The 13420-nt window shown below is 38.6% G+C and overlaps 1 protein-coding gene and 1 long non-coding RNA gene across 3 annotated transcripts in view; both read right to left on the bottom strand.

The window, feature by feature from the left end:
- Positions 1–13420, bottom strand: part of ZFAND3 (zinc finger AN1-type containing 3) — a 151662-nt gene that overhangs the window by 41613 nt on the left and 96629 nt on the right. For both annotated transcript variants that reach the window (XM_068939542.1, XM_068939543.1), the window contains one exon: positions 10282–10461. In XM_068939542.1, coding sequence (XP_068795643.1) covers positions 10282–10461 — 180 coding nt within the window. The remainder of the gene's footprint in view (positions 1–10281; positions 10462–13420) is intronic.
- Positions 2694–7073, bottom strand: LOC138066824 (uncharacterized). Its single transcript, XR_011140346.1, has 2 exons — positions 6441–7073; positions 2694–5274 (listed from the first exon to the last, which is right to left on the bottom strand). It is a non-coding gene; the product is annotated as an uncharacterized lncRNA (long non-coding RNA).

Genomic DNA, 13420 nt, shown 5'->3' with positions numbered 1-13420 from the left:
TCTCTCTCAAAGATGCTCCCACCCTCAAGTTTTTCTTCCATTTCTATTTTTCTGCAAGGAGCAGGTCTTGGGTAACTGCCTACACTGTAAAACTCATTGCACTGTAATTCTACAAAAAAGAAGAACTTATGCAATTGGAAGGGGAAGATGTGAGGAAATTGCTTCAGTGCACTTGATTTAAGTGAAATGCACTTGAGAACAAAGAACTCACAAGTTTCACACTTGCAGTTTTCTAGAAAAGGATTGAAAGACTTGAAGTTTTCTCTTCTCCCAGAGTCGCAATGGCAACACGTAGTACTGCTGTAAAGATGACCTGTTGCGTAGTTATAAAGTGCTGGTTCTCAAGTCAAACTCGTGAGCGTTGGGGCTGCGGGCAACGGACTTGACCATTCACTAGGCCCTGGCCTGAGGTTCAGCTAACTGAACACGACATGACAAGTGGCTGGATGTGACAGATAACAACATAAGAAGCTGACACAAGTTACAGATAGTGTTGTGAGGGATGGCTGGTTTTGCATACGGCTAAGGAGAGAGTCATGTGAGAAAGGGCTGAACTTCACAGATAATCGGAGGAAGATGTCAGGGAGCTTTTTGCACAGCAGTCTTGCAAGGCCAACAGTCCCTAGGTAACTACTAAAATTACCAAATTTTGATTTGGTATGGATGCAGCAGAAGTGGGAGGAATACGAAAAAAGTAATTATGGGCAGAAGTAATTATTTGGGAGAAGACAGGGATGGAGGAAGGGAGGTACAGAGGCAGCAAAAAAAAAAAAAAAGGGTTAAGAAATGAGGATAGGAATAATAAAGCATACAACTCGTCACTGGCTGTCCAGGAGCTGGTGGTTAGCACGGCACATGACCACCACAGCTGGAGCAGAAAATTAACCAAACCTGTTGTTCTGAGCATACGACAAGAGTCAAACCTGCTTTTGCAGTCAGGAGGAGTGGGCAGCACGAGGGAGCGGACTGGATGCCTTCCCTGGCTAACAGGGGAACATCCAGGACAGATCGATCAAGCATCCGGGTTATTGGTGCCCATTCCAGGCCTGATGGCGCTGGCCACTAACCACCGCTTTGTAATAGTGAGAAATTGTCAAGTTCAAATAATTTTTTCATATCTTTACTTTTACTAGGCTAAAATATAAAAACAGGAAATATGAGATTGATTTACACTAGTAACACTATTGTAAAAGGCTTACAAAATTGGTGCATCTGGGAAGAGAAGATGCTGTCCTGTTTTCTGTAACAGTACTGCAGCAGAACCTTTACCACATTTTCTACAGAAGCCTTTAGAATATTTATTTAAAAACTTGCACTGTAGGTCCATGAGGGTAGTTTCAACTTTTAAAGAAAAAAAATACTCTAGCTGTTTATATGCACAACATACAATGGGATATGGAATTGCAACACACTGATTTTAGACCACAGCTGCCTAAGATGCAGCATCTGTTCTTTAAACAATTTTAGTTACATTCCTCCAGTTTTCATTGAAAGTATCATTGACAAGCATCATCACTGCGGACTATCAAATAAGACTAATCCTTGCAATTATTGTACAGTAAATATTTACACTAGTTGGTGCTCTCAGCATCCAATTAAATATAAGATCTTTACTTGTCACTCTAAAATACTACAGATTGGTATGTATTCTTCACTTCACTGCGTTACATAAGTTTCTTTTTTTTTTTTAATCTTCCCTTATTATGTATTCCCTTTCTATAGCTTCAATTTGCACAGCACAGTACTAGAGCTTCAACAATGAATGACTCGGGATTTTCATCCAAGTACACCACAGTGCCTAACAACCAGTAAAGGCGGTGCACGTCCTTTGCAGCACTTTCTTCTGCTACTGTTTTTTGTTCCTGCATTAGAAAAAAGCATGCATAACACAGTACTGTGTAATAAGGGCTTGAATGTGCAATTTTACATGGAAATCATTACGTTGAATCTTTTGGCATAATTAGCAGCTAATACAGAAATCTTAATATTATTTGAAACAGGGCTGTATATTTTCTACAGCTTTGATAAAAATTTTGCCTGAAAGAAAAAGAAAGTCGTGCAGTAGATCACTATTCTTTCTTGGCTATACCCAAAGGTAGTCTTATTACTAACACGTTATTTTGAGCACGTTTCAGGATGTAGCTGTACCTTTGTTCCTAAAAATCAGTGTTTCACAGGAATTTAACTGGTTCACAAAACACTTGAGGGCACAGTGAAAGGCCACAAATGTCTAACTTCTACCATAACCCACACAACTGTAGACTGCTAATTTCTCTCAGTACAAGCAACAGATTAAATCTCAATAAAGCTATCTTTCTACTCTATTCTATTAACTGGATATAAATCAGAGCTCCTCCTCCTCCCCCTTTTCGTCCAGTGTACACTTGCTAGTGTTTGCTACCCCTTTTCCAAGCAGCAGTTGTTGTTTAGCAATAACATAATTCCAAGGGGACTGAAAGTGCAAAAATGGTAAAAGCTACTGCAGAAATCAGGAGAATTTAAAAAAAAAAAAAATCACCGAGTTTGCAATTTTAAACACTAAGAATTCAGAAAGGATAAACAAGATCCTTCAATTTTAACTCAAATATTGTAATATAAGAAACGATTGGAAGGTGTTGATCGTGTAGCTGCTACGCTACACGTGATCGTGCAGTGATTTTTGTCTTCTGCTATCACCAGCGTTCTGTAACTTACCATTAGCGGTGCACTACGGCCCTCAACTTCCAAAAACGAGTTGTCAACTTATTAAGAATCGCGTTGCTCAAAAAGCAAGCAAAGACTTCACAACCAGCTTCAGTGATAACTCCCTAAAGCAGTATAATTTTATGTATTAGTTATATATGTTAATATACATGTATGATATCCATATCTTTCTTTAAATTGACCTTTAGCATGCTGCTTTCCGCACTGCCTGCCTCCTTTCCTGAAACACAGTAACAATTGCCAGCTAGCGCCTGTCTTGGCGGACATACCCTGAGCAAGTGCAACTTGCTATTTCCCCCTTCCTGAAGTTTTTGTAAAGTGAAATGACTCCATTCAGTCAGAACTTACTGTACCGGAAAAAGTGAAATACTAAAGGAACCTCTCTTTTTGCTGTTCAAGAAAAGCGCTGCATTTGAATGCAGAAAATTTGAGTCAGGCGGATTTGAAGAGGACCGGGAAGTATTTACTGACCGGAAGGGGAGATGCAGACTAGACTGAAACCAACCTTTTACAAGACTTCAAGGCCTAAAAGTGTGATTATACACAAAAATAATTATAGATAGCACAGAAACTGTAAGCCAGACAGTGAACAAACAAGAACACGATGAAAAAATGAGTTAAAGATGCCTGAAGCTCACCAATCTCTGTTGATAGTGATATAAGCACACAATTCCTCCCCCAGAAAAGCACACAAACTCCTCATCTATAACAACTGTAAGGCGGCAGTCAGGCAAAAGTTGAACATCCTTGGCTAGAAGTATCACAGACAGGACAGGAAGAATTTTATGACTATTTGCCATACCGGAGAGAACACTGCTTTGGAAACCTGTCCAAACCATCAACCTAGCTGTGCGTTTGTTGAATCGGTAGAGACATAATCTAATTAATCTACTCAGTTGAGTTTGAAAACAGTCATTGATTACAAGCACAAATACATAAACAAAAGGGAATCTAAATCTCTAATTTCCATCTACACAGATGGAATACGCTTTCTTTAGGGGGGAGCAAAAAAAATCCCTTTACAACTTAGGAACGACTTATTTGCTGCAGAATGCATCAACTGCACAATAATTTCAGCTACATCCCTACTAAACAGATAAGAGGATTATATCACATACAAACATATTCTTTTTAAAACCCATTTTTACAAGCCTGCCATTATTTACTTTTGTGGATTTTCATCCTCTGTAAAGAAGGAAATGAAAACTGGACAGCTTTGCTGCTGCTGAGTGGTAGGCATACTTAACTATAATGAAGTAAATGGAGACACCACTCAGATTGCACACTTTTTTCCTGCTGTTGTCTCACTCCATTACCTCAGCTAATGGGCTTTTCCTCAGTTTCCCCATTTGTAAAACAGACATACTTTCCTACTTTATAGGTGTAATTTGAAGTGTAAAACTGTGCTTTTGAAACCTGCAGTTAAGTTATATTATTATAAATAATTTCTATATAACCTTAAGAGACGTGCAGCTCTTACCCACATTTTTCTTATACGACTGTGTTTGTGCTTCATGCTCCCAGGGGTCCTTTTGCTTTAATAAATGGGACCCTACAATACACTGCCTACTCTGCACTGCGACGCAACTGTAAATCAGAAGGAACAATTAATGGTGGAGCTAGTTTGCTGGCCTTCATTAAACCTCAAAATTACAAAATGCAACAGACGTGGAAAGAGTTTATTTCACAAATCTACATGCCAAACCTTTCCAGTGTATTTGCGTAAGATGCAAGAAGAGCCAGAACTGTTCTTTAAATGACATTGGGGCTGCAGGGATTAGACTGAAACAAAGATCCTCATGCCATTACACGTCGATAAAGGTGACGCTTTTACTAGATTTTTGGAATTCAAATTTCTAACTTCTGATATGTGCTACACTGGCATCTAATGCTAGTGGCATTTCCTAAAATATAACCCAATATTCCACAACTCAGTACAGTTTTATACTTGAAACTATTCATACAATTTTCCAGACAAAAAAGTACTTGCATCAATATTAAAAGACACATAGTTTGTGATAAAAGACTAAAAAAAAAAAAAAAAAAGAATCCAAGTCTGATGGTAATCAAAGTGAAAAATTGAATTACTGTTATCTTTAACATTAAATAGTACCAAAAAGCTATTTGTGCATAATATCTTTAAAAAAAAAAAAAAAGACAATACTAGAAAAATTACCCCTTAAGATATAAAATATCTTTTGCTGTTATCTACCCTAACAAAAAAAAAAAAAGCCTGAGAAAAGAGCTAGTTCTTGTTTTGTGGCATAGAGATGCAAAGGTGACGGCATATCAAGCAACAATCACATGCATCTTCTACACTAGTGGTGCATCTTCTCTTCAGCTCTGATACAAGATATACAAAATAGAGTAAAAGAAGAAAGCGCATTTGTCAGTCCTGGGAGTTTATGAAGAAACTTAAAATTATTATTTCTTAACATCATCTAGTCTGAAGCTTTGTCACTTACATATGGGTGCAAGTGTAATATTAAATCATGTGGTCAGATAACAGGCCAGTTTTGCAGTTCAGCACAGTTTTAGCAGTTACCGCATTCTTTTGGTTCAGAGAAAAATCTACAGATCAGCATCAGAAGAAAACAGGTTAGCAACAACGAGAATTATTTTCTACAATCATCTACGACAAGTGAGACAAAAATAGATGGCTAGCTTGGTTTGTTTACACAACTAATTATAAAAAGTGCATGCACAGAAATTTCTCTTTTCTGGCTTATCTTTCATTGAAAGTTCCCCATGGCAAGAATGAAAGAAAAGACAGGGAAAAAATGGCTCATATTGCAATGAGCAAGTGCATTCTCAAAGCCAGGCCATTAAAACAGTATACAATAGATAGTATCCACAATCAGCTTTCATTTTAAAAATCACTGTCCTCATTTAAAGGCACAGAACACAACCAAGCATACCACAGTAATAATACAAAATATGAAATATTTTCATAGCACATATGGGAAAGCTGTCAGTCTCTGATTCTGCGGACAAACCCCAGGCAAAACTCAAAAAAAGGTGAAGCAGTTATAAATTGCTAGAAACCTTGTGCATCGTGTCAGAGACAAGGCCCTTCAACAAAAAATATGCATGTTTACGCATTCCTCACAAGGGTATGTTGACAAAATTGACATACAATTTTCTTATTCACAGAACACAGGAAAAAAAACAAATTATTACTTTTTTAGCACGGCAGCCTTAGTGGCTTTTTACACAGTCATACTTCAGCAGGTCCTTAGCCGTGAAATTCACAGTTTAAACACCCAATAGGTGCAGCAGAAAAAACCCAATTTCTCACCATGCTGCCAGAGCTCTTTTAAGGAAGCCTGGAGCATCTCTGTCTCAGATGCAGTACAGGGTGTATACATAATTTCACTTCACCAAAATAAGTTCATAACTAAGGCATTTCAGTGCTTGCAGCACATCCAAAGGCTTAATAAAATAAGGAATATTTTAAAGCATTCTGTAAAGTTGTCTTGAAAATTGAGCTTTTAAGCATTCAAAATAGGCTGATTTTTCCTAAATGCTTAGCTTGCACACCATGGTCCAGACTTTGGAGGGCTTATAAAACCTACACAAAAATTTGCAAACATTCAGCCCTGAAAATCATATTTAGGCATCTAGAATTCAGCACACACAGAGGTAAGGCATGGTCCCATCACCACCTTCTCTCTGGGCAGAAAACACGTTGGAGATTTCAGACTTTTACAACACCTCCTGGGATCTTTGTATACGACCTTATAAAGTCTTCGATGTAGAAGTGTGGAGCATTTAACTGTTCTTGAGGGCATCGCTTTTGTCCTTTTTCAGTTCTGATTCTTGTTAATTCAAGGAAGCCAGGAAGATTTAAGCACATAATTAAAACAAAATCACGTCAACTGAAGCTAAGAACTACTGACATATCAAGTCTGATCCAGCTGCCAGAGCTGGAGTTGTTCACGCTGACATTTCTTCTGTCATATAACAGCACAGAGTTAGCTTTAAACCTGCACAGTGTCAGTTTTAAGTCTGCTCATACAGTGACAGAAGAACAACGTGACAGCCCTAAAGAAAGCAATGAAGCCATGAAACCAAGCAAAATTATTCCATACGCGGTGTGACCTTTTCTTTACCAACATACATAAAACCCTACTTAATAAGCAGATTTTTAAAGCGTGCTGCGGGTTGGAGGTAGGGGAGGAGAGAAGCAGGGAGCCTTTGCCAAATCTGGTTCTTCTCTCTGTTAAAGAAACAAAAACAAACAGAACAATTCCTCCAAACCCCCTCAATGAGCAAAGGAAATCTTGCCAGAACAACAGCCTCATACGGTGACTGCTACTGAAGCAATTACTGTTAGGGTGAAGAGAAGATACGGAAGAAAAACAAATATTAAAAAAATATATATTATATATATATATATAGAGAGAGAGAGAGAGAGAGAGAGAGAGAGAGAGAGAGAGAGAGAGAGAGAGAGAGAGAGAGAGAGAGAGAGATAACTTATCTGCACATAAAGAAGCAGAGCAGCAAAAATTAGACTGATTTAACTGCTATATCAATACTAACATACTCATCTCCAAAAGCTTATTATTTCAGAACAATTATTTGAACTGACACTCTATAGAGTAAAGATTTTAGATAGGAAAAGGAAGCTCAAGCAGAATATATTAAAAAAAAAAATCATAGAATGGTTTCTTTCACTAAATTGCAACAGTATTTTTTTAATTCAGTGATATGTAATATTTCATAAAAAACAAAATGAGGAAAAAAAGTCAAAGCTCATGTCACTGTCTTTGGGCATAATTCTTTTTTTTAATGCATTTTTGTTGAATGCAGCTGTAACACTCGGAATGACTTTCTATCTACAAACAAAAAGAGATTAATCGGCAAAACAGACATTTGAGTAGATGATTGCTCAGCATCGAGTGTGGCAGGGGATGAAAAGTTACAATTTGGTGGTGTACACAAGACACTCAGGAATTTAAATACAACTCAGAAAAGCAAATCAGTTACAAAAAAAAAAAGATCATACTTGCATATTGTCAAATCAAACTCCTGCAAAATCTAATCCAAGTAACTTTTTTCCTAGCTGATTCATTAAATATTAACAGAAGGAATGGCTACTTTAAAAAGAAAAAAAAAAAAATCCTCTCACCTTCTTTGATATAGATTATGACTCTTACTATACTAGATTTCTATGGTTCCCTTCCGTTTTCATAACATGACGAAGGGAATTTTTCAGTTGCCTAAATCACTTGTTGCAATTCCATCCAATCTGTTATCCTACGGACTTAACTACTATGGCAGATGTCTTGATATGAGACTCCTTTCAAAAGTATGAGAAGGAAGAAAAAGAAGAGGCAAGCACCAGCAGTTCCTGTAACAGAATCCTTCCGAGTACTCCCATCTTTCCACACTTTGACAGGGATTGACTTAATGATCCCATACATGAATTCCTGGCGAATTACTGCAATTGTATTCAGTGCCGCATAGCTGTACATCATCATACTGCACTGCAAAATATCAGTCTTTGAAGAATATGGCTGCAATGAGAGCAGCATATGCTTTATAGAAATTGTTACAAACTAAATACATATTGCAAAGAAAAAGACACCTTCAAATTAAAATCAAAGACAACATTTAAAGTATGGGCATTCTTCATTATAGGAAAGAACCTTCCACTTTGAGGCCATTATCCATCAGAAATGCTCCATCTGTGTATAATTATTTCTGATAAATGATACTAAGCTTCATTAAAGAGATAGTGAGGATGTGAGAGAAGAGAGAGGGAGCTCAAACCATAAATAAAATCTCTCTACTGCATTTCAGTTAAAATCACGCCAAGAGGAAGTCATAAAGAACTTTTTTTAAAAGGTAGCATTTACAAATGCTCTACAGGCTGTGCTGCCTAATAACCATCACCTTGAGTGCACACCCACGAGCACACAGGACACTAATGTCTTTCCATCCTCTTCATCCCTGTAATCACGCTTTACCCCCAAGTCCATCTCGGACACAAAAAAAAAATACTTTGTTTTAACAGAATTTAATTCTTCACTGAAAATATTTTCATTAAAACCTGACCCAGTAACACGGGAGAAGCACCCTGTAACATCAAATGGTAAATCTTAGCTAATAAGCAATCAGAGGAGACTGAAGCCCCCTGCCCTGTGAAGGGCCAAACACGTTGCTAAAGCCCAACGTATTGCTGAATTCTCTAGGAAGAATGTTTTTAAGACCTGCTTTTACAGCACATTACATGTATTCCCATGAAGAAGCGCTGGACGAAAGGAAGAGATGGGTGGTCAGCAGCAACTGTGTATGTGAAGGAGAGACAAGAGTTACACAGCAAGTTAACTACTATTTCAAGAGCTGATATCAGATGGTTATGCTTAAATAACACAAAGTGCATATTAGTTTCTGCTGTACTTCTGACACTATTCATGGGCGTATATATACATACATATACACACACACATATGTATACATGCACACAAACAAAAAAGAGTAATTCAAAACTTAAATTTTTAGTTACTCCAGTAAACTGTCACAATCCCAAAGTGACACTTATAGCTTTGTTTACAGCAATTCCGCATAAATAGAGACTATACATGCAAATCTACCTTCCTGTAAACAGAATAAATACTTCAGCAACACCTCAAAAACATCCTATGCTAATTGTTAACATAACTGAACCCAAATGTGGCAATATATCAAAGATCTTTCAGTTCTAGTACTTTGTCAGCATTATTTACAGAAGTTGCCTCAGTGCTCAAGAACTTCAGCAGCACTCCAGCAGATTCCCCATTAAGAGCACATGTATGTTTTTCTTGCAATGTGTATGCCTATCTGCCAGCCATTAGTTACAAGTGAACTGAGCCCAAGAGGTATTCTCTCAATAAAGCACCGTCCAGAATAAGCAAAGCTATAGTTTCAGGAAAATGAAACTACAAATTACACACTTGAGCTTAGGCTGCAGAATGCAAATTCTAAAATTCATATTACATGCAGCATGAACTTGTATAGAGATTGAGAATAATTTAAAACAGGACTGCTTCTCCCTATGCGTTTGCTAAGTTTTAGCATCTTAGCTTGCCTTAAGGGAGAATTTTAGCCTGACAGAGTTCAATGAAGAGTCATGAACTAAGAGATGGGTTGCCACATGAAACGTAGTGTTATGCAAGTGACCTCACAGCAGTCTAGACAAACATGTGTTACAGTTGGTGCTATGATTTTAAAGTCAAAATTTAAAAGATACTGATGTTTATCCAAGAACACACACACACAAACACACACACATATGTATATAAATTTACAAGTAATATAAGAATTGCATAAAATGAGAAAAACTGCTTCGAAATCGTAACTAAATTGTATACTGAGCTCAAAAAGCTGTAAAGTTGGTTAGAAACTCCTGCGACCTCCTTAAATTTGTTCTTTGGTTGACACCATCAGTTTCCAGTTTGTGAATAACTTCCAACTTTTCCCTTCCCCCCAGGAGGCAGGCCATCTACTTCCAAGAGGAGTCAGTGAAACATAAGCCTGAGAAAAAAGCAAACCCTTTACGCCTCCTTTGCTCTCACTCAGGACTCGGACACTTACATTCCTCTTTGCTGGGTGAAGTTACATTCAGTTCTGTCAAAAGTTGCTGGTTGGGGGTAGCGGCCTGCGTGGTTAGAGAGGTATTGCTGTTGTCACTGTTCGTTTCTCCAGAGAACAAATCTGACTGGCTGTTGCTTGTGCTGGGAGTAGAGTCATCCTCTGGCTGCTTCTTCTGGAAATCTATCAAAATCAAGATTTCATATGTCATCCCACTTGCTCAAACTAATCACTTAACTTTATGCATGAAACAGCAAAACCCAAATCCCCCCAAAAAGCAGTCTGAGTTAACACCATGCTGATCATCCGTATACCCCACAGAAAGGTAAAGCTGTTAAACAGCAACAACTGATTTCAGTCTTGCTCCTGTAGCCATCACTGAAGAGCATCCAAAGCTTACCGCTGTATATATCAGCGGGTAACACACTGTGCCAGTTTAAAAATAGTTCATACAGGGCATAGACAAAAACATAAAAGTGCAAACATCTGATGAGGTAAGAACTACAGTGTCTAATGCAACTATAGGGAAATCTAGTGCTTCTCTAAAAATAACGCTTCTCACTGCTATCACACAAAATCCTAGCAGAGCAACAGTGATGGCAAAGCTAGCGCAGACACATGTGGTTCAAGGTTAGTATGGTTACACATACTACATGGCCTGGCCCTGTTTCAGTAGGTGCATAGGGAGGTGAGAGACAGATGTCTGCAAGGGATAACTTGAAGCTGTACCTACACTAGCACCACCCATCATGCCTGACCTAGTAGTAACCACGTTGGGAAATTTTAGAGACATACATACCAATCAAGGCAGCCTCCTGACAGGAAAATGATTTGTCTCTATAATATTTCCTTTTATATATAACCAATGTGCTGTTTGACATTTCTGATGTCCTTAGATGTTCACTCAAAGATCCAAGCATCAGCTGGAGATGTGCATTTAATAGCTAAATCTAGGATTTTTCTTTGAAATTGTGGCTTTCAGTAGTTTCAAAGCCTTTCTAAAACTCTTTCTACATAGTCCACAAAGATACGAGAAGCTGAGCCACTGCAGTATGCCTACTTTTTGCCAAATTGTGCATTAAGTTCTTTGAAAGATTCTTTACTTACGTAAAACATAAAAAAAGAAAGTAGAAACTTTTTGGTGTGTTTTTGCTATGTTGTAATTTTCAATCTTCCATTTTTTCTTCGTCATATTTGCCTTATTATTAAAAGCAAGGAGTAATTTACAGAAAATGGCTCTTTCCTACATACTTCCTACCTTCAAACTGGAGCCTAAAGTAAAATAATAATGCCTCACACTTCAGTGTAAACAACATCAAGTACAATAAAACGTTACCACAAAATAACAATTTAAAGAGGATTCAGCAGAAAAAGAGCAAAGTACTGTGAGCACAAAAAACAATCCCAAAATACTGTAGGAGTAAATTCAGAAAAATACGGTGATCTGTATCAACCACAGGACAGAGCTCTTTTCCATGTGCCTGCTCAATCCACAGCTTAGCTGCTCCACATTGGGAATCCCTTCTGTTTCCTTCTCACTTGCCCACATCTTGCCTCTGTGTATCTCAGTCTTACAGCACTGCCCATGGCATGCTTCTCCTTTTGCACCCGCGCGGTCTTATGCTCTTTTCCCATACCCATGCAGAACTGAGTCCTAGAAACACTTAAGCAATCCTATCCCTCTGCAGTTCCTCTTTTCTTGTGCTCTACCTCTCTATATGCAGCCTGGTCTACAGTGAAAAAGAGAGACAGGTATTTTGCAACATATAAGCCCAAGCATGTTGGCAATGATGTTTTGCAGCATCACTTAGCATCCGAGGCAAGATAAAAGGCTTTCTGGATTAGGAAAACTAATGTATTTTTCTAAGTTCTCAAATGCTAGTTTTAACACAATTCAAAATGCATTTCGAATGCACTGACTGCTGAGGTTCTCTCCAGATAAGTCAAATCAAACAACAGGTTTTTCTAGAAGTCCCAACATGGAGGCGCCAAGGCATTTATTTTACTAGACTGGAAAGATTAACAAAACAGTTGTTGTACTCAGACTGCTGCTGTTCAACGTTTTGCAGCAGTACTTCTCCAGCTGGCTGAGGTAGCCTCCTCTCCCTTTCCCAACCTCCAGCCAGCTACAGCGCACAACAGAGGGGCAACACTGAGCTGGCGGGCGCAGCCGCATGTTGAATCACACCAGGAAACAGATCCACCTGAGAAAACACCACCACCACAAACAAGCCATTTACATGCCAGGCTATTTTTCAGTCAGATTAGTTCTCTCTTCTGACTGACCACACACCTAAACGTCAATGTTCCTACAGCACAGGATCTGCCAGGAAGGTGAATACAACTGCCTACTTGCCCGTAAGCCCAGCTCAGGCAGGAAGCAGCTCAAAGCCAGGTAAGGGGAGGGAGGAGCAAGCAGGGAGGAAAGATCCGCCCCCAAACCACAGGCCGAAACACTGCTGGGATGCTGCTGTCATTTGGGTTGGGTAACGGACCCATAAAGATGTCCAGCTCACACCATACTAGTTACCAAAGTTTTATGCACTTCTAAATTTTATTGCTGGGCTCCTGGCTACTATGAGTGCATGTGTGTACTCAAGAGGGCTTCAAGCACTTGCGATGATGTACACCAGGAGCAATCAGGCTTTTGCAGCAATTTCATTTGGAGCCACCAGTTTAAAAAATATCGAATTCTTTATGCCTACACTGAGGCCACAATCCTGAGAGAAGAGGAGCTGACAAATGGGGACATTTTGGGAACCACCGATCTGTAAATGACCAGTACAGCAAATAAATGAAAATCACACACTGCCTACAAATGTGGGGCTGTAGAGATTAGAAGGGAAGCGTTTTATTTGCATCCAAGGCATGCATAAAAGTAAAGCTGTGTACTGTGTACACGTATTAGAAACGAGAGCATCTCCATCCATGAGGAGTAGAGCAAAATAATGGTTACAATACATATCATGAGCAATCTACAAAACCCATTTAAAAAGCCAGTGTAAAGTTAAAGAACAGTAATAGAAACCACGAAATGTATTAAAATTCAGTAAGTTAAAAATTCTCAGCCAGCGTTAGCTTTCCTATATTGATAAAAATACTTTACTCAGGCTGCATTAGCTGCTGAAGTGTCATTCACAAA

Source organism: Struthio camelus, chromosome 3 (genome assembly GCF_040807025.1).
Source record: "Struthio camelus isolate bStrCam1 chromosome 3, bStrCam1.hap1, whole genome shotgun sequence".
Taxonomy (NCBI): domain Eukaryota; kingdom Metazoa; phylum Chordata; class Aves; order Struthioniformes; family Struthionidae; genus Struthio; species Struthio camelus.
This window is presented reverse-complemented; position numbering and strand designations above follow the sequence as displayed.